General features: G+C 33.3%; 3 protein-coding genes across 3 annotated transcripts; 2 read left to right on the top strand and 1 right to left on the bottom strand.

Annotated features, from left to right (window-relative positions):
• The first annotated feature begins 667 nt into the window (after nt 1-667).
• LOC137816223 (uncharacterized) lies at nt 668-4456 on the top strand. The gene is made up of 3 exons (XM_068619299.1): nt 668-764; nt 1108-2043; nt 3482-4456. The coding sequence occupies exons 1-3, from the start codon at nt 759-761 to the stop codon at nt 4130-4132; spliced, it is 1593 nt and encodes a 530-aa protein (XP_068475400.1). The 5' UTR covers nt 668-758; the 3' UTR covers nt 4133-4456.
• Nucleotides 4457-6038: 1582 nt separating this feature from the next.
• LOC137814676 (eukaryotic translation initiation factor 3 subunit C-like) lies at nt 6039-10199 on the bottom strand. The gene is made up of 4 exons (XM_068617539.1): nt 10051-10199; nt 9845-9898; nt 7937-9739; nt 6039-7168 (listed from the first exon to the last, which is right to left on the bottom strand). Exons 2-4 carry the CDS (start codon nt 9866-9868, stop codon nt 6173-6175), a joined length of 2823 nt encoding a protein of 940 aa, XP_068473640.1. The 5' UTR covers nt 9869-9898; nt 10051-10199; the 3' UTR covers nt 6039-6172.
• A 3705-nt stretch (nt 10200-13904) lies between these two features.
• Nucleotides 13905-27378, top strand: LOC137814675 (rhomboid-like protein 15). The gene is made up of 13 exons (XM_068617538.1): nt 13905-14235; nt 14580-14745; nt 16811-17114; nt 17505-17537; nt 17625-17716; nt 17812-17885; nt 18602-18693; nt 18790-18859; nt 20243-20421; nt 26339-26387; nt 26482-26538; nt 26989-27063; nt 27165-27378. The coding sequence occupies exons 1-13, from the start codon at nt 14194-14196 to the stop codon at nt 27168-27170; spliced, it is 1239 nt and encodes a 412-aa protein (XP_068473639.1). The 5' UTR covers nt 13905-14193; the 3' UTR covers nt 27171-27378.

Here is a 27378-nt window from a genome sequence, read left to right as displayed (position 1 = left end):
ATCTCTTAAAACTCTTCTTAGTGCTCAAAGAAAATAAGAGAAGAAGATGTCACTTACCAAAACTCAACTAAGTAAGTAACACTCTCACAAAAGAAACACAAAATACTTTTATAGCTTAAATTGATTTCTATTTCAAAAAATAAGAAAAATACTTCTTTATCAATTTCGATAAAGCTTTAAAATTAACAATAACTTTTCATAATTGTTCTACCATTGTTTTATTGTAAATGAATATAAAGAATAAAAGTATATTTCATAGAAAGTTAAGCTATAATTTTAAATGTCATTAACATGATTTAATAAATGAGAAGTTGTGTTTGAAAATCTAAACAAAGTAAACATTTTGTACCTATATTTTTTATAATGTTATAAACTTTATCCTCTAATGATATATCACTTCGTCAATATTATATCATTGCCCCATCCATGTATAATATTAGCATAGCATTTAAAATAAATTTGATTAATAAAAATTAATAATGTTATACAGGTTTAAAATATATATCTTATACATTATATTTTTTTTGTCAAAATACTTAAAATTATGGATTTTTGAAGGTTGGATAAGAATGCAAAATTTTCTAATTTTAAAAAATAAAAAATAGTAAAAGTAAAAGTGTACGGTTAAGACAAATAATAGATATTCAAGGGAATGGAATGAGTCTTTGACATTTCATCACCTAAAAATTTGAATGTTCTTTCAAGATTGAACTCAAACAATCACAATCAGAACCTAACATTTTAGATCTGAACATCTTATGTCGGTATGTTCTGTTCTTATTGTAATATCTTTTAGAACATTCAAAATTTTGTATACGAAAGTTACATTGTTGTGCAATCAGATACATATCTCAACTGGGTTGTATTTTTATAAATTGAGTTGTGAAAACTTTTGTGGTAATCCTTCTGTACCAATGTAATTTCAGCTATGACATTTGGTATTATAATTAACCATGATATATGAAATTCCAATTTATTTAAGTCATATAATCTTCTTTAGTTTGTTAACAGTGATCCTTTCTTAGATTGTAAACAATGGCAAATTTAAAAGTCAAGGATATTAAACAATATATGATAATGATTCATCCTTAAAATTCTTATGTGTAGATATTACCTAGCATGGACATGCCTACCATTGATGTGGACCTTGGACCAGAGAAGTTTGAAGAAGAGAAACAAGGAGGCCCCTTGTTGCATTGTGATCTATGTGATACAGAAGTAGTTCACAAGTTGGCTCAAATGTTCCTTCCAGGTCTAGCTAGTGCTTGTGTTGATAACACAACAGGAGATCTCTTCAAAACTGCAGGTTCAGTAGCTGTTGATTTGAGGAAGGAGATGATAGATTATCTTACCCAAAGAAGTGAATCATTTGTTGCCGAGTCTGTTATATTGGAAGGTGATCCAGATGGTGAAGTATCAGACCATCCTTATGATATCATTTCTAATTTAGTTGATGACTTTGCAAGTTCAAAGAGGAATTTGTTAAGTCGGGTTTCTGGATGGATATTGAGTGAAAAGAGGGAAGATAACATAGAAGATTTTGTTCAAGAGATGGAAGTTAATGGGTTTTGGACACTTGAGAGGAGAGAAAAAATTGCAGAAACTCTATTAAAAAACGTTGACCTTGCAAACTCATATCATTGCAACATGAGTTTTAATTCCGTAGAAGAACTTGCTAATCATATAGATAATTGCAATTTTAGATCTATAATATGTGAAAATGAGGGATGCAATTCTAGATTTTGTGCATCCCATTTGAAGGATCATGATTCAACTTGCCCTTTCAAGATAATTTCATGTGAACAGAAGTGTTCTGCCAACATTATGAGACGTGAGATGGACAGACATTGTATAACTGTTTGTCCAATGAAGGTTGTAAATTGTCCTTTTTATGCTATTGGTTGTCGGTCAGCCGTTTCACAATGTATGATTGAAAAACATCGTTCAGATGATATTGATTCTCATTTGTGGCATTTCCTTAAAGGGATCTACAAAGAAGCATCTGGAGATGATCTTAACAACCGAGTGGAACAAATTATACAGGTTAGTAAACAATAACTATTAGCTAAAGGAGCCTAAAATTGTATTTCACCAAATTTCAATTATGTTTGCAAATTATTTACATCTAAATTTATATTAAGATGGTGATTCTTGACTTTTGGTGATTCTTTTGCTAGATGTAGATGATTATTAAGATGAGTAAAAACAATTTACATTATAAATTATGTGTTTATCTATGGATATGATTAATAATAAAACATTTTGAAGTCCTTTAAACCAAGGTATACCGTAGAGGAATTTAGTGTCATTTATAATTAGGAGTATAATAAAAGAAAGTCATTGTCATTAAATAGAATGAATACAACATATCAATGAAAAAAATATATTAAAAGTTGACTCTTATTCGCGTACATTTTCTTTTTTGTTATATATTCAGAAATTTAAAGTTTTTAATGTTAAGGTTTTTAATTTTCAAATATTGATATAATCCAATACATGTTTATAAATTTTATCACTGGTTGTAGGTTGGAGACATATCTCCATTGAAATAAGCTAGTGGCATAACCTAAATAATATTAAATATTCTACTTGACGTATATTAATTATTTGCGATATATTTGTGCATGCTTCCTATCAATTATAGTAGTATTTTTTATTTTTATCCATATGGATGTGATTGGGACAATGAAGCATTTTAAAAAATACTTATTAAAAGATTGTTTTTGACAAAGTACATTTAATTATTTACAACATAATTGGTGCATGGCCTTCTGCTATAATATTTTTATATAAAATATTTGACTTTTTTCCCACGTGAATTTAGTTTACATAATGAAAAATTTAAAAGAAAGCATGGTATTGTTGTTTATTTTAAATGTTTTCATATTCTAAATGAAATTTACTTCTAATGTTAAAGAGAAGATGGTAGAGAAACATGAATATCATCTTTTACATTTACATTGTTAGATTTTAAATTAAGCAATAGGTTTTTGCATTATCTATTGAGCACCCATAGAACAATATTAATATTGGTGTTGATATGATTGCACTAGCTTTAATATTTTGACTTATTAATGTTGAAGCACAATTTTAAAAGTTATATTATAACTTGTGATATTATTTTCATTTATAGAATGTTGAAAATCTAATGCTCACAATGTCATCATTTAGAAAATTTATTTACCGAGTTGGTTTAGGATAAAATTTTACATTTTGTCTTGTCATATATTCCATGTATGCATTCATTGTAAGCATTTGATAAACATTAGACATTATATTTTTTTAACCTTAAGAACTAACTTTATGTTGGATAATTAAAGAAAATACTATGATATTGTTTAACATGTCAACAACATAAAATTATTATTATTATTGACTTTCACGGTTAGTTACCAACTATTTTGTCTGGTATTTTTGAAATGGTGTTGTACTTTTATTTTATCATAATGAGTATTTAATTTTTTTTGTTTTTGTGTGATAGGCATCATCAAACAACCGTTTAACAGAGGCTCGTGATGTTAGATCTTTGAACTTCATTGTCAAAGATATTGAAGCTAAGTTAGGACCTTTTAAAGTAACGGTTGTGGATAAAAATATTTTAAAGACAGTTGACAAGAATGGGGAAGGGGAAGGAGGTGAAAATAATATGAACAACAGTGAAAAGAATACAAATAATTTAGATATGACCAATTCATCAGATAAAGTTGAAGTGAGTGATACAGTTAATACAACACAAAATGAAGATAATAAACCTAGTAATGTTGAAATTGAAGATCATGTAGAGAGGACAAAAACTTCAGATATGATAGATTTATCTGATAATGATAAAACTGACCTCTTGGATAATGACAACAAAGATGTTACAACTACTAACTCAACAATTAAGGCCAATGAAGAGAATTCTCAAACAAACAATGAAAAATTATCAAATGCAGAAGTTAGTGTAAAAAATGAGGGTAGTATAGAGGATAACATAAAAAACAAATCTATTGAAGATAACAAACAAATACTTAATGAAGACAATAACTTCAAAGATAAGGACAACGAGCAAAACATCCATGATTCGGAAATGGAAGTCAAAGAAGGTGCAAACATTACTGACCAGATCAAGGATATCAAAGATGACAACTAAAACAAAACACACAAATTTCAAATGTGTGTAAAGCTTATGAAATATAGCTGCATGGTACAAGGTATATATTTTTGAAGAAGGAGATACAATGAGAACTTTTATTCAAATTTCCAATAGTGGTATTTTTACTAAACATATATTTACATGTAGGAAAATTATTTCAATTTTATAATAATTGACAATATGTTGATTTTTGTAAGCTCTGATATCATTTATTGATTATTTTTTTATGGTGACTTACATTTTATTATGTAATTTTTTTTATAATTTTAGTTATGCACTTTGTGTCACAGTGTATTTATTTATATTTGTGTTGCATTTGCTAGCATTATTACTATTTTCCCATTAACTAAATTCATCTTAACTTTCTTACGACAAACATCTACTAAGAGAGTGAAACCATTTAGAAGGAGAATCCTATATCAATTCAATACAAATTTCTTTATTAACAAATTTACAATTTAACTAGATTTTACCTTATGTCTAAACTTATTATTACAACTCCGCTAGAGTTAATGTGATAATGGTTACAGGGTTTTAACTTACCATATCATAGAAACTTCCAAATTTCTCACAACTAGTTAAATTATACAAGACGTTAATTTCAATAGACAACTTTTCATTTTAAAGCAAAATTATAATTTTGTTCACTTTTATATAATTTTCACAATAGCTAATTTTTGTTGGCAAACCATTGAGGTGGAGCACTCGAGCTTTTAGAAGTCAATTTATGTCTAAATGTATACAATACTTACTTAAAAATTAATTGACATGGTAACAGTATCATTGTTTCCTTCTAGTCATTTACTCCACGTAAATAAACGATTCAAAACATAGAAGCAAATTCAAATTTCAAGCAACCTTAATAACCACATTTTTAGTCGAAAATCATTATAAAGAAAATGGACACTTTTAATTAACTTAATAAAATATGAGATTTTACTAATGTAAAAGGACTGGTGAGAGGAGACATCCATATCCTACTAATGTATGATAAAGGAAGCAAGATGAGGTTCTTCCTAAAATTTTATCGATTTTTGCTCTGAATCTATTTTCAGTCGTATCATGGCTTCAATTTTGATGTCTTTAGTTTAAAGCTTCGAGATTGGACTGTGTTTACATTAATATGGAATTTGGCTTTTGTATGATGCTATTCCTTTTCTGCTACATCGTCCCTTGTTGAGTAGTAGTCATATTAAATTTAATCTGGAGTACATAAATGGGTGGCAAATGCAAATCATTACAATCTGATAAATGTTGGTTAATATTTATAGATCTGAAAAAAGGAAAGAGGAGAACAACTCATTCAAGCACTTTGAATCATACAATCAAACATACTTGCATAAACATTTTGCTGTGACACTTATTTTCACACACACACAAAAGAAAATAAAAAATTGAGTAGTATAAGTTTCAACTAAGTAATAATCGTTAGATGCACCAAGCTCTAACTACGGTGTTGAAATTCAGACAAAAATATAATAGAAACCAAGATTTCTATCGCTAGATGTGTCGAAAAGAGCCAAAAAGTTTTAAGTGAAATGCGGCAGGTGAAACATTAAGCATTACACTTTCTTTGCGGATAAAAAATATTGAGTGGAATCTTAATATTTCCGGGTTAGAGTGACATGGGTAAATCTCCTTACCCAATGGGATGTTTCTCATAGGAGATTCTCAAAGGTTGACTCTGAATCAAGCATTTTTTGCAACGCTTGAAGTAGTCAGGTTCATGGGAAAATTACAATGTACTCAAGAATCACAATTTAGATGAATGGACAAGATGGTACTCTATTACTAGCTCTATCTGACTTCTCCTTTAACTTCTATACACCTTCGTTTTTAATACTTGTCCTGTTATGGTAATCAAATTCGAATAGAATAAACCCTGGCGAAAATACGTGCAAAATGAAAGTAAGCTATATGTAACATTATAACAAATCCACAAACATTTCAATGCAATTTCAGAAAAGTCCACAAGAATACAGAAAGTGCATTAGTCAAATCATCAAAACTGACGTACAGAAGATAATTTTAACTTCTTTAAGCTCGAACACCCTTAAGGCTAACCATGCGTGTGGATGTATCGCCATGGGGTCCCCTTAACGCAGAACCCCCTTGAGTCCTCCCATAACCTCCATAAGAGCCATCATGATATCGTCCACTCTGATAGCCACCACCTGTTCCCCGCCCTGTTCGATCCCTGGAACCCATGCCTGCTTGACCTAAAGCCATTGGCCTTCCACCACCATATCCAGCACGTCCACTGCTTTGCCTTGACTGAGAAAAGGACTGGTCTAGCCATCTACCACCCGAAGAGGCATTTCCACTACCACCTGCAGCAGCAGTGGCATAGTCCTGGCCATCTCTACGCCTTAGAGGCAGATCCAATCCACCACCACCTATCCTTGCTTCCGTTGCTCTCTCATTACTCTCTGCAAGGATAGATAATTTCTCTGTCAACTGGAATGCCAATGCCTGCAGCCTAGAGTATTCAACATCTTGGAAAACAACACACCCAGTTGGCTGGTCCCAGCTTGCATGAAGCTCCTCATTGATCATCATCCTACTGACAATACTATGAGTAGAAGAAACAGAGAGATCAAAAATTTTTGTAAGTTGATCCAGGCTCAGGGATTCATAAGAAGAAGAGAAGGTAAAGAGGTATGTCCTCAGTGCCTCCTCCTTGATTTTGTCTTTCAGCATTTCAAGCACGGCATCTCGATTTTTCACAAATTTCCATACATCAAGAGACACAATAATGTCAAAAGCCTTCTGGTAGTCTCCCTTTATGAGAAACCTTGTGGCAGCCATAACATGATCTCTCACATTTTCCGGTGGACCAGTGAATGTTTGCTTCTCGCTTACCTCAAGCAAGCGACGGAAATTCTTAGATATTACCTTGCGTTTAGCATCATGAACATTGGCTGCCATATTAGGAATTTCCAGCAGCATGGCAGATACCAGATGTACTAATTCCAGGAGCTCGAGATTGATGTGCATATGATATGGCATTTGCCTTCTTCTTTCCAACCTTTCCTGAAAGAGGATTGAAAATAGTTAACTGCAATATCAAAATGTAATTCTCACAATAATAAGACATACGACATCTAAAATACATGGGAATTTACTACGCCCCAAAGCTGTATTTATCAGCTACATTAATCAGTCATATAAGACTGAAATAACTAATAACTTTGGACTGTTAAAATGCACAAATGAAAAGTCAGAGTCCATTGACAGTAACTTGACAATTGCAGAACTAAAATAAATACAGATCAGTTTCTCCCAGCAGTTCAATATCATCATGCTGAGCAAATTATTCACATTCCTTCACTTCTGAGTTCTTTTGCAACACATTCTTAACATGATGACAGTTTCTTATGAAAATAGTTTACTATTGAGTTTTTATTGTTGTGAACCTAATCAGTCAAACAAATTCATATAATTTTCTTGTTACTTGATATCCAAGTATATATGAACCTAATTAGTCAAACAAATTCGTATAATTTTCTTGTTACTTGCTATCCACGTATATATGAAACATATGTTTCACCCAACAATTAAAATGTAACACTGAAGTGCCTAACTGATGACTTGGAGAGGGGATCTTGGTATTTAAAAAAATAAAAAAATAAAAAATATATATATATGGTATAAGCAAAATAGCACAAATATAAATGCATTTGTACAACTTTAATCCACTCTCTTAGTCACCCACAATGAATGCATTGAATCTTACGATCAGCACCCAACAAATATCCACCATATCATGACATTTAGTAAAAGGGGAGAGGGAGAAAGTACCTGTTCTGGGGTCTTCTCGTGATAGCGGCTTTGTGACACACCTTGGGCAAGTAACTCTTTTACCCTTCCACCAGAGTACAGTTCAGACAGACAACCATGTGCTTCAGAAATCAGTCCAATCCGAAAAGCACATAAACCTAACTGTGACATAGCCCTGTTAAAAAGTATCTGCGTTGAAATGTCCATATGTTGAACACTATCTTGCAAATGACTCATAAGAAGCAGATCACGGGCAATTGAGAACTCATCAAGAAGAGCATGGTGGTATATATCACAGAGCATAGCACGTGCTTTAGTTCGCTCATCTCCGTACTTGTATATCAATGATACCAATACATCCATTATGGTCCTGCTATTATCAGGGAATGTGGGCTTCCGGGCCACAACCTCTGGGGTAGCAATAAATGCAGTAGGAATTCTTGATTCCTCAAATCCTTTAGACTCCTCACTAGCCTCCCCTTGAACATCTCCATCCTCTGTCAGCTCAGTCAATTTTTTCATTGCATCATAAACTTCTTGCGGTTTGTAGTAAATGAGTTCAACTCTCCTCAAGGACACCTTAGAGGCAGCTTTAAAGTTTCCAACTCTTTCAAGATATTCCTGGACATTTTGAGCTAGAACCAGAAACAAGGGTTCATCCCTGAGTCTCTCAACATAGTCCCGTGTATGAGGATCTATGCACTGCAAGCTCTTGAAAAACTCAACGTCAATTCTTTCTAAGAAAGCAACTAAGTTACCCCAGACCCGAATTGGTCCATTATAGTCAATACCTTTCTGAGTTTCGTTCTCCTCTGGCTCAACCGAATCATCAACCAATATGTTTGGATGCTGCACTAGAATATCAAGGATGGACAGCATGTTTTGCACACATTTTTTCCACACATTTATGGGCATATGCCCATTGAGCCCTGGATTGACATCAAATTGAGCAGAAACCACACTGAACAGAATTTTCAACTTCTGTGCAGGTGTCTTAGCAACCTTCGTTAAGAAAGTAAGCTGCTCAACCTGTTCAAATCTCCCAGTCCCTTTTCTGCCCCTAGCAGCCACGACCTCTTTGAACTTCTTGTTAACCGTGTCCCAAGTGATCTCACTAGGGTCTTTCATAAATTGTCTATCCAATAGCCGATCCTTCTTGCTAAGCTTTTGGTCCCAAGGACCATCACCAGCATCAGCCTTTTCATCATCATACTGAGAGGTTTCAGAATCAGATTTTGCTTCTGGTTTCCGAAGCTGCTCTAGCTCAATAATTTCATCATCGCTCTCATACTCTTCCTCGCTCTCCTCTTCTTCCTTCTCTTCGTCACTCTCGGGATTCTCCCTACACTTGTTAATCAACTCCTCGTACTGCTTATTATTTTTCTTCAGCTTCTGCTTCATGGTGTTCAAAGCCTTAGCATTGCTACTACTCATCTTCTTCTTGGCATCCTTATTAGCCAAAGCCTGAGCCAAGAAATCTTCCAACATCACAAGCGTCTTGATGTAGAGATTCGGAACCTTCACAGACTCAGTGACACGCATAACCTTCTCAAGCTGTTTGTTAATCTTGTCAAAGCTCTCTTGCAAGCTCACCCAATCATTAATCTTCATGGCATTCTTCATCTGGTCAACGGTGGACGCCATCTCCTCGAAACGCTTATCTTTCGCCGACCGCACAACACGCTTCTGCCCATCAGAATCATCACTATCACTAGCATTTTCCTGCAGGTACCTGCTTGTCACTGCTTGACTAGCAGATTCACCCGCCGCGGTTTCAACCTCCTCATCATAATCACTCTCCTCCTCCTCGGAATCACTTCCACCCTACAATTCAGTAAATAACAGTGACAAACATGCTTTCATATAGGATAGTTTCCTCAACCTAAAGGAGCAAACAATTAAAACATATATTGAGAATTTCGTAAATACCTGAGTCCAGAATCTTGAAGCCATCCTTGTGTCAAAAACTTGCGAGTATGGAATCTGCAAATGAACATAACGGTGTTAGATTGTAGCAGAATCATCATGAATTAACAATAAGCATAAATTCAGATAAATTTGTAACTGTTGAGTTGCAACAATCGTAGAAGAAGAACGGATAAGAAACAGCGACGGCGCGTTGAATTTGTGCTTACCGTTTCTGAAACTGGCGTGTGCTCCGACAGAGGAGAGACCAAAGCGGCTATGGATTGAAGTCAGTACGCGAACACCGGGGACTAGGGTTTGCTTTGTAATATTTGGGCCGTTGGGCCGAACCCAATTTTGACATGAATAATAACCAAGTACAAAATAAATTTACAATAAAAAATATATAATTTATCATTTTTATTATTTCAGTATGTTTACAAATTAAAAAAGAATACAATTTAAAACGTATACACATATAATTTTATAAAAATAGTATTAAAAATTATGTAGCTGTTATCTAGTAAATTATTTAATTATTTTGAAATATAAAAGTTATTTAATAATTTATTTATTAAATATATAAATAAATTACTTTTTATTTATTAAAAGGTTAAACTGTGCAATTAAAAAATTATATAAATAAATTATTTTTTATTTATTAAAAGGTTAAACTGTGCAATTAAAAAATGATATAAATATTTTACCAAATAATTTATTTATTTTTAGATAATAGAATAGAGTAATTAATTAAAAATAGGATACTATATGTGTGCGTGTAATTTTATAAAATAGTACTAAAAAATTATATAGTCATTAAAAGATAAATTATTTATTTTGAAATAAATAAAAATATTTACTTATTTTTTTTATTAAATAAATTAATTAATTTTATTTATTTAATGATAAAATTATTCAATTAAAATATAGCATTAAAGAAAACACTAAATGATGTATCCTACAAAAGTATAGATGATATAATGTAATGTTACTTCAAAGAAGATTAAATGAAAATATATAAATTTAAAATTAACATTAATTTTTATCTTTTTTATATTTCTCTTTTCTACTTTGTTTGGGTGGTAAGAAAATAGAAATAAAATAAATAAAATTGGAAAGAGGATAAAAATAAATAAGTATATCCCATTAATTAATTAAATAGAATAAATACGGTATAAGTGTAGAAAATTTATTTACCTTTCTAGAAACGAAAACGTAAGAAAATAGGAAAAGCATTTTCTTGACAAAAAATTGTGTTGATTTAACTTTTTATTTAATGAGTATTGTTTCATGACTTTTGTATTTATCAATATTTTATAAAGTACATTCTTAATTTTTTTGTCATATTTTTTCACTTAATTTATCATATTTTTCCAACCCTGCTTGCCTTCAGTATAATTACCACAAAAATATATTTCAAACACTTTTTGAATAGCTAATTCACTTATTTTTCTCGTGTATTATTTAGCGTGTTTCAATCTATTGTTATAAAACAACTTTCAAAAATGAAATGCATAAATCTATTTTAGTAAGGGTGGCAAAGTGGGGTAGGTTGATCTGCGGGTCCGCATAAAAAAAAACGCAGAACGGGTTGCTTATTTCAGTCTGCTGACCCGTTTAGGCTCATCCTACATAACTCACAACCTATCCGGGTCAAGTGCGGGGCGGGGCGAGTTGGTCCGCATAACCCGCATAACTTTAAAATGTATAAATTTTTTTCTACATCTCCATATTTTCTTCATGTAGTCTCATATTTCACATTTCGAAATTTTTAATAACATCGTATATCTCGTTAAAATAATATTATAAGACTATTTACCTAATGTATTTAAATAATAAAAATTCAAAAATTTTACTTAAAAAATATTATTATTTTTTAAATATTTCTCATGCGAACTGACAGACCTGCGAACCAACCCTTATGCGGAGCGGATTACAAAAATCTTATACGGAACGGATTAAGATTAAGTGTGGGACGACCTATGCAGAATAACTAAACCATGTCGTGTTTATTGAAAATTTGAAATATTAAACAAAAATCTTATATTTTAAAAAAATTGTTATTTAATTGCTTATGAATTTTCTCTACTTTTTCATTTGTATATATAAATATAACTCTCATGAGAGAATTTCATCTAAATATGTGAAACTTTTTTTAATTTATATTTTTTTAAGTGTAGATTTTTTTTTTCCAATTTCAAAAATTGTTTTAAAAAAATTATAGATCTTAGTCTTTTAGTTAAAATAACTCCTTGAAAACCTCAACTTTGTCTTTTAAAAACAGTATTTTAATCTACGCACATGAGTATTCATTTTAAAACTATTTAAACAAATTATTTTCATATGTGTCAACTAATATTCGTATATTTTAAAAGTATTATAAAATTTTAAAAACAAGGAGATTAGTTTGTAGCTTTCGAACAAATAAATATTGGTAATATCACAGATAAGCTCCAAAGTATATTAATTATATTTATGAATTGTATAAGTAGATGAAATTGGTGATGTAAAATTTGTAGTTATAATATGTAACGGTATGGGCGAGACCGATTCCTGGTCTCCCTGCCCGAGACTGGGTCAACCTGACCGAGACCTTGTCAAAGATCTGAGGGACTTGGACGATGACTCACCTGGCCGAGATCTTGGGAGACTTGGCCGAGACCTTGGAAGACCTGGTCGAGACGCTTGAGACCACGGGAATTTGGCCGATGGCCGACCCATACCATTGGAACTTGGCCGACGGCCGATCCCTATTACAGTTAACGCTCAAACCAAAATCAGTAAAGTTAATCCATCATTAGGAATTAGGTAATACAACCCTAAATGGTATCCACCTCGATAAACGGGTCCAACAAGGTAAGCCCATTAGAATAATATAAATAGCACGCATCCCAATGAGTGAGGTACGTCATTTATTACTGTTCACCTACCTGAGAGTTGACCACCCACTTTATTGACTTGAGCGTCAGAGTGCCTTCGCAGGTAACCCCACCATTCGGTGTTCACCCGATACTCAGTCACCTGACCGATCGAATGAAGGAGAAAAAGACTTCAATAGTTCTTTAGGTGCCTCCCTAAGAACATAATAATTAAATCATAATGTGAAAGAAATAACTAATTTAAAAAAATAATATTATCCAAAAGATAATTTAAAATTATGAAATTATAATTTAAACTTAACGAAAAGTAAAATGCGTAATATAATTACAAATTCAGAACATACTTCCAAAAATATACATTATTATTTAGGCAAAGTAGAAATGTATTACATAATAAAAACCTATATTCATGGTAGTCTAATGGTTTATTGGAGTAGGTTTAATTCGTGACAATACATAGATGTTATGTTTTTTTAGCTATTTGACAAAGAAATTTAACAAAATTAGTAATTAATATTTGATATGCATATATTTTGTGGTATAAATGTAACATATAAGAGTATAATATCTAGTTGTGTTTTATTTATAAGATTATAACATATTGTTTCTTGCATGATTTAAATTTAAATTTTTAATGGGCTGTATTTTATAAAGTTTAAATTCATAGTTAAAACAAGGCTATAAATAAACATTTTGATAAAAATAGAAAACTCACTACTAAGTATACTTTGGAAGATGAGTGTATTAATTGTGGTTGTACCATGATTAAGATTAAGAGTTAAATATCTCTTACATAATTTAAAGTTTATACATTATCAATAAAAACTTGAAATATATATTCCAGATTTCAACGTCTGAAAATAAAATTTGAATTCTAATTTCGAAAATATCTATAATCTATAAATAAGGATAAGTTGTTTTGCATATAGAAAATACAGTTTTAATGTGATATATTAAAATGTTAATAAAAAAGGTTTTCAATTTATAGATGATGTAGAAGGCTAAATCTATTTAGTGGACAATGATTATTAGTTCAAAATCAGTAGTAATTGACATTATAATTATATTTTAGATTTTAATATACATAAATTGGTATTAACTTATGATAAATTTTTAATATGTAATTAGTTAAACAAATATGAATATACTTTATTCGGCGTCGTATAGTCAAATTTCAAATAAATAAAATAATAATTTTATTTAACAAACTAACACAAAGAACGATGGTGAAAAGCATTGGAAACCTTGGGCTTTTGTTTGGAGGTTGGTGAGAGACTGTGAAATCGGAACGCGCATGGCAACAAAGTGAAGAAAAGAGAAGTTGTTTCTACGGCTTTCGCGAGTCAAGTGTGGGGTCTGAATTCAGAAGAGAAAAAACCTGAATCAGCAACTCCAATCCAAAACCGGTTATCGTAATTGAAGTTCAAAGATTACCAAATCCGTGACTGGTAATCAGAGCAGTGAGTCAAAGCTGCGAATTTAAATTTGATTTGCATGCGAAGAGCCAGAAATATGAGACCAAACATCGTTTCTGAGGTAGTATAATCCATTTCCCTATTTTCTTCGATCCTCGCTTCGTTTTTGCCGCAATTTTGCGGCACCAGTGTCAACACACTTCACTTAACACTCATCCTAGTAGCTGAACTGAAAATCCTCGTTTCTGGACTGAGATCTCGAAATGAATTTGTTAATTTCGGATATTGGTTCGCTTTAGATTCTGTTTTGTGTGATCATTGTCTGCAAATAAATTGACAAAACTCTTTACTGCTCAATTTAAAGTTCTCTGATTCTATTAAGCGTTGTTGTAGAATGGTTGGTTAGATACTTTCCTTCATTGATGTTATTCTGATTAATTGTCCTTGATGGCTTAATTGGCACAGGCAGGGTTGCCTACTAGGATGAATCAATGGTGGGAAAGCATTCCATTTCTCACTTCTGCAGTGGTGGTTGTCTGTGGAGTCATTTACTTGGTTTGTCTTTTGGTTGGATACGATTCCTTTGCCGAGGTTTGCTTCTTGCCATCTGCTGTTGTGTCACGGTTTCAAGGTATAATTTTTTAACCAAACTTATACACAGTTCTTTTGGGTGTTTCTCTTTAATTAGAATTGCAATGTGTTTGGATTTGCGTGTAAGACGTGGGTAACCTTGAATTTCTGCGTCAATTTCACCGAAGTCGGATATGCTATTACTAGTTGGTTCCAATTTAGGGTTACGCCATTATTGAAGATAGAAACTCCAAATTAGAAAACAATGCTTGTATCATCTAAGGATCTATATCTATGTTTTTTCCTATTTTTTTCACCATCATTAGAATTGCGATAATACTCATAGGATCGGTGTGATTGTACACTTTGTGGTGGCCTATCTGTGCTGGACTGTGAGTATGATTGTTGGGGGTGTAGGATTGTTGTAAGATGACGATTTGTTAGGAGTTCCATATTGAGTAAGATGAGCTACTTATAATTGTGATACTTAAGCCTTAAGACTCTCTCATCTAATGATTAGTTTTTTGGATTTGACTCTCCTTTTGTGCTTAAATCATAACACTTGATGTTTTCATTGAGTTGGGCTACAATTGATACTACCATGTTGATAGAGTGAATACCGTTGTGGACATCTGACCTTAAAGAGGGTGACAATGTTAGGAGTCCTACATTGAGTAGGATGAGCTACTTGAAGTGGTACTTAGTTTTGAGACTCTCCCATTTAATAAGCTCGTATTTTGTGTTGGACTCTTCATTTGTGCTTAAGTCCTAACACAATCATACCCGTGAAACTGTGGGATCTCTGATCCTGTTTAATATTATTTTGGGCAAGACAAAATCTGAGGTTTATCCCATTGACCTGGATTTGAAATCCCTAATGATTTCCTTTCCCCTCTGATTCATACTGTAGTAATCATACACTCTTCCCCAAAGGGCTTGCAACTCCCAAATCTCTAATCAAATTTGACACATCCTTTGCACCTGCCGACACTGTCACCATTGCTCTACAACTGCCAAATGTCGTGGCTCTGTTTTGTGAAGAAGAAAACTCACCCAGCTTCAGCCGCTTCCTTTACTCCTTCTTTTCAAAGTGCAATCATATATTCTTAATATCTCTGTCATTCTAATGTTGTTTTTTATTTTTCTTTCCTGATCCAAGAATTCAAATTTCTTTATTCTTCATTCTTGTATGTACTTATATTGGTGTGCTGCTGCAATTTATCTTCTTGAAGTGGCTGTGCACATGTGCCACCATGACACCCTTTTCTTTTTCATAATTTTTTTGTCTACTTGGGATTCTGTGTTAAAAGCAATGTTGCATGTTTATATGCAAATGATCTTACATGGTTATACGACAAATCAGAGAAATATCCCATTTCTTTAAAATCAACAACTAAAATTTGTTAGAGCATGTTCTCTATTATCTTCGGATCAAACATATAAAAAATTGTTGATTGTTTTAGCTTTTTTATGAATATTTATTATATATTATTATTTTAGGTTGGAATCTAGGATCATATTGTCCCAGTTATGATCTCCAAGTTATGAATTTTCAAACCCCTTCCTAATCCTAAGCAAAATCTTGACTTAAACAACCTTGATATTTTTTTTTTCAAGTAAAATTATATAGTTCAACAATGTAGTTAATACTTTGGACTCTGGACAAGCCTGTACAGACATTATGGTTCTGAAAACTCAAATCATTCATATGTTGAATTGGGTTCCTGTGGTGGCTATTACCTTTTTTTAAGCCCAAACTGGGTTCAAATTAAGCTCACAAATGACTTGGTTCAGATTGTAATTTGATTTGGCTTATTATTTTGATTTATATATATTTATTTCACACACATATATATCATGAACCAAATGAGTCAAACTATACATCGCTCAAGTTCAAGTAATTTTTAACTCAAGTTCATCTCATTCGATTCATGATCCAAGTTCCACAAATCAATTGTCAAATCGAATCTCAACTATTTTTGAGTTGGTTTGGTTGATGGTCAGTTTATTAGAAACTATCCTTTCTAAATATTGCATGCTTCATTTTCTTTTTTTTTCATTATTGCATATTCTTCCGTTTTGTGGTTGACTGGTTTCTCTGCTCAGCATTATTTTTTTCCATGCAGTTTACAGAATTTATACTTCCATTCTTTTCCATGGTTCACTGCTTCATGTTCTCTTCAACATGATGGCTTTAGTTCCCTTGGGGTCTGAGCTGGAGAGGATCATGGGCTCAGTTCGCTTGCTATATGTCATTATTTTGTTGGCTACAAGCAATGCCATATTCCATGTTCTCATAGCACTGCTGGGGGCACACAATCCTGTTCTTACAGATGATTACCTTATGAATGAGTGTGCAATAGGCTTCTCAGGAGTTCTATTTTCAATGATTGTTATAGAGACAAGCTTGAGTGGAGTTCAATCCAGGAGGTTGGCCGTATAAATATTACTGTTGTGCGAGAAATTTACCACTGTTGGGAAAATGCAATTTAATATGTTAATCACCTTTTTCTTCAAGATAATTTAACAGAAACCATGTTTTGGGAGCTATTGAAGATACTGAAATAGTACTATTATTTAATCGAGTTTTCAGAATGATGCTAATGGTTATTTTTGTTTAATCACTGTGCATTGATTTACTTCACAACTTTATTCTGTTTTATTAGTATGCTTTTGCCAACCAATTCACTGTGCAATGGTGTACTTCACTAGTTTTACTGAAAGACACTGTACATTCAATACACCGTGCTATGCTTCATTTAATTATCATCAATTGGTAAGGCTTCACTAATTTGGTAATTTTTTCTATTGGTTGTGCAGTGTTTTTGGATTGTTTAATGTGCCTGCCAAGTGGTGAGTATATTTTTTTTATTGAACTTATTTCTTGAGTTTTTTAACTAGATAATTCCCTTTTGTGATAATTTGACATGTTTTGTTTAGGTATGCATTCTTTTTGTTGGTAGTATTCCAGCTTCTCATGCAAAATGTTTCACTACTTGGACATCTTTGTGGCATTTTATCTGGGTTTGCATGTCAGATTTCATTCCTTTTCCTTCTCTGTTTTCATTTTTGCAAAAATGTTTATGCAATTATCTGTAGTTTCATGATGTTATGCTTGATGTTTCAGATACATATGGATTATTTAATTTCCTCATACCTGGAACCACTTTTTATTCTTCTATTGAATCATCCTCTTGGCTTGTAAGTATCTTTCTATAATAGGCTTTGGTAGTGCACCAGGATGGGAAACATTCCAATTGTTAGTTACATGATATTAGATGAATGCCTAAGGGACTGCCAAATGCATATAAACATGATTGACTGGAATGTGAATTAATATATTTTTATTATAACTTGACAACTTATTTTGTTTTAAAATTAAAAATTAAAATTAGAAAAACATCTTGTAGATATTTATTCTATGTGTTGGACATTCCACATTAACTAGAGATATGGTCAAATTATAATATATAAGGTGGAAGTAAATTTCACATTTCAAGCCGGTTTTATGAAATTGAGTTAGACTTAATTTTCACTTTCTTAATATGGTATTAAAGTCTATCATAGTCAAGTTTGTTGGATTTATCATGTCGGGTTCTGCCTAGTCTTTCGCTCGAGATATCAAGTTCTCAACGTGAGGGAGTGTGTTAGAGATCTCACACTGACTAGAGATATGACCAAATTATAATATATAAGTGAATGCAAACTTTTAAGCCAATTTTGTGAGGTTGAATTAGACTTAAAATTCACTTTTTTAAGACTATGAAAATACATGCATACACTCAAAACACACACACGCACGCACACGCACGCACACGCACGCACACGCACGCACACACACACACACACACACATATATATATATATATCTCATGTGGACCTTTACTAGTGTGTATGTTGGTTCTCTGGACTTTCAGTCATCATGTGTGAGACGACCAAAATTTATTGTTTGCACTGGTGGAAATCCTTCGGGTTATATTCCTACACATACAAGCCAAAACTCAACAAGGTATATACTAAATACTGTGGGTTTCACCCCAAATCATACAGATCACACTAGATATATACTAATCTACATTTTCAAATTTATACTTTCATGGGTTAGTGGATTACTTTCTGGAAATATTTGGAGGAACCTATCTTCATTGATGCCTCAAAGGGAAGTGTCTACTCAGGTATGTAAGCCATTTTTTCTTTTGAGTATACTTTTGGTGGACTCTTAATCATGTACACATTTTTCTGGTGTTATTGTCATTTTTGCTTTGCTCAATATGTGAACAAAAGCAACTGCATTGTTTTGCAATACTCATTCATAACAACTGTATGTGGACCTTGTATATGTGATCTACTGATCATTGAAACTAATCAATGTATGCAGAGTTCATTTTTTTTAATTTTGCTAGTAAGTATCATCCTTGGTTATCTCGCACCAATATGTGAATAATTAATCTTGTGTACATTACCTGTTCATTTTACGTGCAAGTGCAAAGAGTGTGCTTGCATTTAGTCATTTTTAAAATTGTCTGGACTGATATTTATCTCCTGCCATTCGTTTGGCGATTTTTTTTTCTTTCTCTTTTTAATGTACACTCTAGTTCTTTGGGAGTAGATTTGTCTAGAGATTTAAGCAGCTGCCAAGTGTCAAGTGTTTTGACCTGGGATGATTATTTTTATATGAATTATTCTTTTGTCTTCAACAGCTCATTTTTCTTAGAAAAACCTATAATCCATTGGGCTTTGGCATCAGCAATTGCTATCAGAAAAAAATTACGTGCCTTTCTTATCTTTGGAAGTTCACTCATTATTGGGTTGGGAATATGAATAGTCATATCACAGGGTTTTTCCTTTTTACTTGAATGATACATTGGGCCAGTTTGTTACAAATTAAAAAAAAGCGGTTATGTTGCAAATTGTTTCTGAAAGATTTTTAAGAAGCTAATTTTTGTTTTTTTACAATCATAATATCAATTGGTTTTGCATTTTTACGTGAATGATACATTGGGCCAGTTTGTTATTAAAAAGAAGTGATTATGTTGTAAAATTGTTTTTGAAAGATTTTTAAGAAGCTAATTTACGTTTGTTTACAATCATAATATCATTTTTTTTATAGGAAGCAGCTGATTTTATGGGTTGACGATTCAATATAAGTTTTGGTTTTAATAGCATTTTTGTTTTTTTAGCTTCATAGTTCTTATTATGTTGAAAAGCTAAAACAAATAGATGAAAAACTAAAAGAAGTGGTTATTTTCTGAAAAAAAGTTCTTTTACAAAGAGAAGTTGGAACGAATGAGCTCATTATCTTTTCCATTTCAAGCCGTGTTTATTGACTGCCTTTGAATATATTGATTCCTTGACGGTTAACCACAGCTGTTTTGGTTGAGTAGTCACTAAATCATGGTTATTTTGAATTGAACTGAGAAGTTTAAAGTTAAAATTATATCCCTACCTTAATGCAAGTCATTGTCTATTAGTTTCTTTTTTGTATTCATGCCTATATTCTGGTGAGTTGGAGGCTTTAGACTTATACACATTTGATTGTATTATGTGATATCTTACAGTCAACTGAGGACAGTAGGTTCCCTGGGAGGGGAAGGGCCCTTGGTTCTGGTCAAGGTCAGACTGCTTCTCGTCTTCAATCAGATTCAAATCTTCAAGAAAGACTTTTGGAGGATAGTAGTCCCAATAGTACTTTAGTTTCATCCACTCCTAGTAACACTCATCAATTATCAGAAGGAAGGTATGAGAGATGGTTTGAGCATAATTGAAAGCTTATGGTGGTTGCTTATTTAAAGTAAAATTCTAGTATGCTGGCTTCAATCATCTTTTCTTGTAAAGTTTGAACCTAGCATAACACCTACAGTATTAGGCATAGACTGATAAATTCATAGTTTTTTTCCCATACTAGGAATGACAATATTCAACTTAAATGAAGCCAACACAAGTTACATGCTTGTACATGGGTTCCCTGTTTGACATGTAACAATAAGTTTAGGTGGTCAAGTTGATTGTCTAGCCTGAATTAATCAATGTGACACATATTGGTGCAGTTATGTTTAACTTCGAAACTGATATTGAGAAAACATAAAAATGAGAGTGTACTTGTGTAGTTTAAGTTATAAATATGTATCCATAATGCTCTATAAGTATAGCACATACTTTAGCACAATTTTAATTATAAGCTATTTTAAATCTTTTTCTGGCATAAATATGTATTAACATTAGATGAATTGTAAATAAAAGGCTCATAAACAATTTAACTTATATGTCCAAAATTATTGGATAACTATATATATATATATATGCATGTCAAGACATGGCACTGGGGCGGGATTTCCCCCATCCCTGTCCCCAACTCCTTTAATCATTACCAACCCCTGCCGAGGCTACATATTCGGTTCGGTTTCCCTGTTCCCCACCCAGTCTCATTCTTAATAAAGGTATACACAAATTGTAGTAAATTAATTTTAAAGTTATTTCGTTTCATATGGCCTTGAGGCGCTCCACCTTTGGATCCCTGCACAAAGAGAAAGAAATGGTTGAAGAATCTGACTGAAAAGGTTGACAGTTACACTCAAAATAGCAAATAGGTTGAAATCAATGCGCTTCAACTTGAAAGATAATGGCGAAAAATAAAAACAAACACATGATTTTCAATCTTTTACCATATGTCTTAAGATGCAATTCTTCCAAACATATAACACATAATACTGTTCTAAATTTCAATATTTTAAAACAGAGTATAAATAAGTTCCAACTATAAATAATTTAAAACACATAATATGAAAGAAACAAGTTCCAAAGGTGGGTGCGGCTTGGGACTGGCCTGGGATTGCACTATCTATCCCTGACCCTGAACCCAATTCTTTTTATTGGGAAAAACCCGAACCAGAATATCCCTATGCATGTCTAACGTATAAGCTTATAACATCTACAGAATAAAAAATACACATACATATATATATATATATATATATATGTTGTATATGTATATGTATATATAAGATCGTTATAGTCCATTGTCCATGAATCTAACAGTATTTACAAATGGTTTATTTAATCATTGTTTTACTGAAATTAAACTTATTCAGCGATACCAGTAACTTGGTTGTATTAGGTTACCTGTTCAGCAAACATGTGATGCTTGGGCTAGGAGATAACAAGGTCTTACTGATAGTATAACTAGTAATGGGAATTGCACAAAAATGTTGGAATTTTTGAAGAGAAAAGAAAAGCAGAACTTGCTTAACGGAGAAGAGGAACATATATTAAAGGAGAAAGATGAAAAGCTGTTCTATTTAAAAACCCGAAACATTACAATTTATAAACTTAAAGAATAACTGCACACTAACTAACTCAAAGGACAAGATCAGAACGTGATTCATTTTACTAACACTCCTCTTTGCTTTAGGAGCTACAAACGCCAATGTTTTGCCTTAGAAGCTCAAACCTACTGACTGAAAGTGGCTTTGTAAACAAATCTGCGATCTGATTTTCAGACTTGCAGTAAACCAAAGTCACAAATCTTAGTTTTCCCATGAAACACAGGGTTATGGGAATAGCGATAGCAGCTTGGTTGTCAACAAAAATCTTGGTGCTTTCTTTCTGCTCTAGATTTAGATCCATTAAAATCTTTCTGAGCAAATAAAGCTTGATTGACAGCAGTTATTGCCACAATAAATTCTGCTTCAGCAGTGAATTGAGCCACGATTTCTTGCTTTTTTGAGCTCCATGAGGAAACCCTAGATCCAAGAGTAAAATAGTAGCCTGAAGTACTTCTCATATCATCGATGTAGCCTTCCTAGTCATTGTCAGAAACCAACCAGCTTAAATTCCTCGCTCCATATTGAACTTAACACCAAAATCACTTTTGCCTTTGACATATCGCATTATTCTCTTAGCAGCTCTGAGATGTAATTCGCTTGCACAGTGTATAAACACTAGATCCAAGAGTAAATAAGTAGCCTGAAGTACTTCTCATATCAGAGATGGAGCCTCCCCAGTCATTGTCAGAGAAACCAACCAGCTTAAATTCCTTGCTCCGTATGAACTTAACACCAAAATCCCTTGTGCCTTTGACATATCGCATTATTTCTCTTGGCAGCTCTGAGATGTAATTTGCTTGCACAGTGCATAAACCTGGACAAAAGGCTTACAACATTTAAAATATGAAGACGTGTTGCAGTAGATACATCAAGCAACCAATCAAACTTCTGAATCATCCCACATCAATTTTATCAGCTCCATCTTCCTTACTAAGCTTTTCCTTTTGATTCATAGGAGGGCTGGCTTCCTTGCTTTCTTCAAACCTAAACTTTTTCAAAATCTCCTTGGCATACTTCTTCTGGCAGATGAAGATTTCATGCTCAGCCTGCTTAATTTCCATTCCAAGGAAGAAGGTCATTAACCCAAGATCTGTCATCTAAAAAACATCATCATTTATTGTTTTGAATTCCTGAACCATCCCTGCATTATTTCCTGTCATCAAAGGATCATCGACATAAACTGAAACCATCAGAACATCATTGGTCTGTTGTTTAGCATAAAGAGTGGCTCCAGACAAGTTTTTTTTTAAATCAATTCTCAACAAATGGTCATCTATCCTGCTGTACCAAGCTCATGGAACTTGTTTTCAACCCATAAAGATTCTTTTCAAGAAGATACAGCTTGTCCTTTTCTTCATTCTTCACAAAACCTTCAAGCTGTTCAACGTAAATTTCTTCATGTAAAACACCATTTAAAAGTGCTGATTTTACATCAAGTTGATTCGGTATCCAATTCATTTGAGCAGCTAGAGCAAGCAAAATTCTTATGGTGTCCAAACAAGTGCAAAGGTGTTTGAGTAATCCACACCAAAGATTTGAGCATAGCCTTTCACAACAAGTCTTGCCTTGTGTTTGTTGATAGAGCCATCAAAATTTAGCTTGGTTCTATACACCCATTTGACTCCAATCACCTTCCTATCTTGGAGTCGATCAACCAAGTCCCATGTTCTGTTTTTCTTGGTCATAAATATTTCCTCCTTCATTGTAGCCATCCATTTTGATCTCACTCTGCTGCTCCAAAATCTGCATGTTCACAAACAACAATGTTACACCTCTCATAAATATCAGAGAGTGATCTAGTACCTCTTACAGGAGCATCATCTACCAATTCATTCTGTTAATCCTCTTCTTTGTCTTCGGTTTTTGAAGCAGGAGACTTAAACTGCAATTCTGCCACAGTTTGATCCTTCTTCTTTGCCTCATCCCAGTTCTAGTCTTCATCTTCTTTGAAGTGGTCATCTCTGCTAACAACAATGCTTCCAGTTTGCGGCTGAAATATTTGACAGTCTTTACTGACAGTGCTATTGCCTGTAAAAATGCCTAGTGATAACATGAGCAAAACGCAAACATCCAAATATTTTAAGAAAATTTAGAGATGGTTTATAGCCGTACCAAACCTCATATGGTGTCTTATCCTTGACTGCTTTTGTCAGGAGTCTATTTTTCAAGAAAACAGCCGTATGAGCTGCTTCTGCCCAAAACTTCTTGGGTAGATTCTCTCATACAACATGCATCTTGTCATCTTTAAGATGTATTTGTTCCTCCTTTCACTCACCCCATTCTGTTGTGGAGTATAGGATGTGGTTAACTGATGCTCAATGCCAGATTCCTCATAAAATCAATTGATGTTTTCTGAGGTGTTCTTTTTGCCATGATTAGATCTTAGAATCTGAATTTGCTTGCCACTTTGATTCTCTACTAATTTTTTGAACTTCCAGAAAACTCCAGCTACTTTTGACTTGAATTCTAAGAAGAAAATCCAACACATTCTTGTGAAATCATCAATAAAGGCAACATAATATTGATTGCCTACTAATGAAGGAGTTTTTTGAGGTCCAGATATAACGGTGTGGACTAACGGCAGCTTACAAGTGGCTCTTTTTGCTGACTTCGGAAATGACTTCCTTTTTTGCTTTCCAAATAAACAAGCCTTGCATTTTCTTCTTGGACTTCCTTTATAGCAGCCATTGGTGGTGATAAAGCCCGAGCCTCTTGTAATTCTGTTATGTTTTCCTTGATTAGAAAAGCAGCCTGCTCTTCCTCCAATGGATTTAGAGCAACACTTTTCCCTTTGAAGCATCTCTGACTAGCTGCATCTCTAATCAAGCAAAATTGTCTTCAAAAGCAACTGTGAAGCCTCTTTCAATCAATTGGCCAACACTCAACAAATTTTGTTGAATTTCGGGTACAAAAAGGACATCTGAAGTAAACTTTGTGTACTTGAGCAACTTACTATTGCAAGTTGCAACAGTCTCCTTTCCTTTGACTGAGATATAATCACCATTGCCTATTCTGACTTCTGCGATGTTGGTTGGCTTTAAATCTTTGAAAAGTTCCTTGCCATTGGTAGTATGATTTGTGCAACCACTTAATCTGCCAACTCTCACTCTCTTTGCTGCTTGCAAAACATGTGATCACAAATAGTTGATCCTCCTCCTCCTGATCAACAGCGTTAGCTTCTTCCTCTTGCTGCTGATTTTTGCTCATGCATATGACTGCTTCATGGCCCATTTGATTGCACTTGATGCATTTAGCACCAGGTCTCTTCCTTCCAACATCTTAATGAAGATGATCCATTTTGCCACAATGCTGACAAGGTGGGTAACTTATCTTTCCACCCTTTTGCTTGTAACTATTTGCACTGCCCTGACTGCCGGCTGAATGATCCTTCTTTCCACCCTTTCTCAACAATTCTGGAATTTGCAAAATCACTGGCTAATAACTTAATCTTGTTGGCAATACCTAACAATTTGTCTGAGTATTCCTTGATTGTGTTAGACTCTTTCATTCTTTGAAGCTCAAATTCCCTTATTAAGTTAAGTACCTGTATGCTTCAAAGTCTTTCATCTCCAGCATATTTCATCTTTAGATAATCCCAAATTGCTTTTGCCGATTTGAGAGTCATGATCCTGGTAAAGATATTTGTAGAGACACCAGCAAAAAAGTATGACTTTGCCTTTGCTTTTTGGGTTTTTTTCTCCTTACGATTCTTGATCTGGGCCATGGTGGGATTGTCCGGCAGCAGAAGGACTTCATAATCCTCTTCTGCAGCTTCCCAAAGATACAATGCTTCTAGGTAAGCCTCCATTTTGACAGCCCAAAGATCATAGTTTTCCCCATTGAAAACTGGAAGAGCTGTTCGGGAAAAACTTTTTTCAGAATTCCTTCTATAGGTCCTGTAAGAAAAGAGCTCTAGATACCAATTGTTGGAATTTTTCAAGAGCAAGGAAAAGCAGAACTTGCTTAACAGAGGATAGGAACATATATTAAAGGTGAAAGATGAAAAACTGTTTTATTTAAAAACCAGAAACATTACAACTTATAAAACTTAAAGAATAACTGCCCACTAACAACATGGTGCTACAAATAAGCCATGAACAGGGATAACAAAGCACCTAAAACTTCCTAACCGACTCCTTAAAACTTGGAAAACAACATAAAAAGGACATAATGAGAATGTGGAAAGTATAACCATTAATTCCAAAGTTCAGTAGATGTCATGCATTGATTATTCAAGTCAAATTGCTATATTTCAATAGGATTACAATTATATTATTCAGAAGTTTGTATTTCTGTATTAATGATTTTACTTAATTTTCTAATTCAATTTAGGCATTCAGCTGATAGTGTAGCTACAGCGACTGGTGTTCCACCTCATCAGGTCCCTCTAGATACTACCATGGTTGAAACTCTCATGTTTTCTTTTAGTTAATTTGCATGGTTAATATTTGCTATTTTTTCCCCTTTAAATGCAGGGTGCAGTTGTTTCGGAAGAAGGGATTACTAAACTTGCATCAATGGGATTTGATAGGGTAAAACTCAGCTTCCTTATCTTTTCTATGGTTAGAAAATGGCTTGAAACTTTTACAACTTTCCAGTTTGTTATTGGCTTCTAGCATATTATGCTTGCACTTCTGAGAACGTTTTTCTCACTGAAAGAGATTCCGTGTTTAAAGTTATTGTTGTTTGATCTCCTTATGGGTCCTTCTCTACTGTCTCTTAGGTCTCGCAATGGGGATCCATATAATTTTATAATTTTATAATTTTTAACTTGATTACTGTAGGAGTAAATGTATGTGTGTTAAATTTGGCTGAAGAGATCAAAGTTTGTTTGATAAGTGATATCTGAAATAAAAGATCTCCAAGTCAAATTGTTTTCTCAGATTTAGTGAGATATCTTTCCGATGCTTGTGCATCAAACGTAGATTAAAGCCTACGGCTTAGTTCTATATTTTTAATGCAATTGTGTTGGGCTGTTTCAGACGCAAGTGGAAGTGGCGCTTGCAGCTGCTGATGGTAATCTCAATGTTGCAGTGGAAATACTCATGAGCCAGCAGGTCCTAGTTCTTCATTTTTTTAGTATCTATAATTCTTTACATTTACATGTTTATTTATTTGTTTTTTTCTTCTCTTTTAAAATTCTTGGGCTCTTTTGCAGAGTTAAAAAGAAAGCTTCTGTTGGATTGTCGTAGAGACTTACCTGTCACTGCACTTTGTTCAATCATTGTCTGTTTAATCTTTGGAACCTACGTACCACTAACAGTTGGTCGACACCTCATAGCCATGCTAACTCCAATTAGCCGAATTGAACATATGTAAATTATACAAGCAATATCAAGGAATATGATGTTTAGTTGAAGAAATTTTAAACA

This window comes from Phaseolus vulgaris, chromosome 1 (genome assembly GCF_000499845.2).
Source record: "Phaseolus vulgaris cultivar G19833 chromosome 1, P. vulgaris v2.0, whole genome shotgun sequence".
Taxonomy (NCBI): domain Eukaryota; kingdom Viridiplantae; phylum Streptophyta; class Magnoliopsida; order Fabales; family Fabaceae; genus Phaseolus; species Phaseolus vulgaris.
The sequence above is the reverse complement of the archived record's forward strand: the minus strand, read 5'-3'. Positions and strand labels throughout refer to the sequence as shown.

Coding starts and splice junctions, on each gene's coding strand:
- LOC137816223 (XM_068619299.1), top strand. Junction 2,044..3,481: donor GAGTGGAACAAATTATACAG/GTTAGTAAACAA, acceptor TTTGTGTGATAG/GCATCATCAAACAACCGTTT.
- LOC137814675 (XM_068617538.1), top strand. CDS start 14,194: ATGCGAAGAGCCAGAAATATGAGACCAAACATCGTTTCTGAG. Junction 14,236..14,579: donor GACCAAACATCGTTTCTGAG/GTAGTATAATCC, acceptor TAATTGGCACAG/GCAGGGTTGCCTACTAGGAT. Junction 17,886..18,601: donor TTGAATCATCCTCTTGGCTT/GTAAGTATCTTT, acceptor CTGGACTTTCAG/TCATCATGTGTGAGACGACC.
- LOC137814676 (XM_068617539.1), bottom strand. CDS start 9,868: ATGGCTTCAAGATTCTGGACTCAG. Junction 9,740..9,844: donor CTTCAAGATTCTGGACTCAG/GTATTTACGAAA, acceptor ACTGAATTGTAG/GGTGGAAGTGATTCCGAGGA. Junction 7,169..7,936: donor ACGAGAAGACCCCAGAACAG/GTACTTTCTCCC, acceptor ATCCTCTTTCAG/GAAAGGTTGGAAAGAAGAAG.